Here is a 1300-nt window from a genome sequence, read left to right as displayed (position 1 = left end):
CACTTTAGGAAAAAATATTTATTAACCAAAGATCGCTTAACTATGAAAACATTTATGAATTAAATAATATAGATATACAACCCTACTATGCTTTTATTAATGATTCGACTCTATTGATCGCACCCTTATTGGATATAAACTTTGATTTTTCAAGGCACCATTTTGTTCCAATAAAGGCAACTGGTCTCCTTGAATGGAACACATATATTCTTTAATTAGAACAGTTCCAATATTTGAATAAATTACAGCTATAAAACTTATGGCTCAAAGGAAAAATTAATTGATTAGCTTTTTAGTAAAAGATATTTAAAAGATGTAATAACAAATAAAAATTACAACAAATATTTAATCCTTTTTTCGCAATTCATAAGTCTTTTTTTCTTGCAGCTCCTGCACTTGGGATGGTAGTGGTGATATGTGGTGTGCTGTGGTGGCGATGGTGATTTTTTTTGATGTGCTCAATTTCATTTGGTCATTCATTTATGTCCAAAGGCCACAACCCACTAGCCTGAAATCCTTTCATAGCAATTCTCAATGATGCTGCCTGACTATATGCGTCACCAAATAATTCTGCAACTTGCCAAGTTGTTACTGGTTGTGATATATGTGACCGCATCCATTTTCGCATAGCTTCATCATAGTATGTACCAAGTGGTCCAAAGAACGCAACGTCTAATGGTTGCAGTCTGTGTGTAGTATGGGGAGGTAGTGATACCATACGCACTCCAGCATTTCGTGCTAGATATATCGCTGCCAAATTTTTTGAATGTGTAACATGACCATCAAGTATCAACAAAACTTTTGATTGTTTTAAAGGTTTAACAACTTTAATGAAATGATTGAGCCAATCTAAAAAACCTTCATTTGACATCCATCCTTTCTCTTGAGTACTAAATACAGTTCCTGGAGGTGCACCATTTGTTATTTCTGGCTTCATTCTTTTGCGTTTATATATTAACATTGGTGGAACATAAAATCCTGCTGCAGATACACAAATTACAGCTGTTACTGAATTTCCTCGTTCACTACTAGTCATAATTCCAACTCGTTTTTTGCCCCTTGCACTAATAATTTTTATCTGACCATCTTGTACTGTTGATAAACTAGTTTCATCCATATTATAAAGTCTGTCTGGAGTTAACTTTTCTTCCATGTATAACTTTGAAAGTAAATTAATGAAAGATTGCACTCGCTCTTTATTAAAACCTTGTGCACGTGCAATTGATGTTGATTCAGGCCCACGAAGCGACAGTTGTGGGTGCCTTTGCATAAATGCATAATTCCACTTTTTTCCTACCAT

The 1300-nt window shown here is 34.4% G+C and overlaps 1 protein-coding gene across 1 annotated transcript; it reads right to left on the bottom strand.

Annotated features, from left to right (window-relative positions):
* Positions 1–472: 472 nt before the first annotated feature.
* Positions 473–1300, bottom strand: LOC136088092 (uncharacterized). The gene has a single exon (XM_065811749.1). The coding sequence runs from the start codon at positions 1298–1300 to the stop codon at positions 473–475; it is 828 nt and encodes a 275-aa protein (XP_065667821.1).

The sequence above is a fragment of the Hydra vulgaris genome, chromosome 12 (genome assembly GCF_038396675.1).
Source record: "Hydra vulgaris chromosome 12, alternate assembly HydraT2T_AEP".
In the NCBI taxonomy this organism is placed as follows: domain Eukaryota; kingdom Metazoa; phylum Cnidaria; class Hydrozoa; order Anthoathecata; family Hydridae; genus Hydra; species Hydra vulgaris.
Note: the sequence above shows the minus strand (reverse complement) of the source record. Positions and strands in the feature narration are given on the sequence as shown.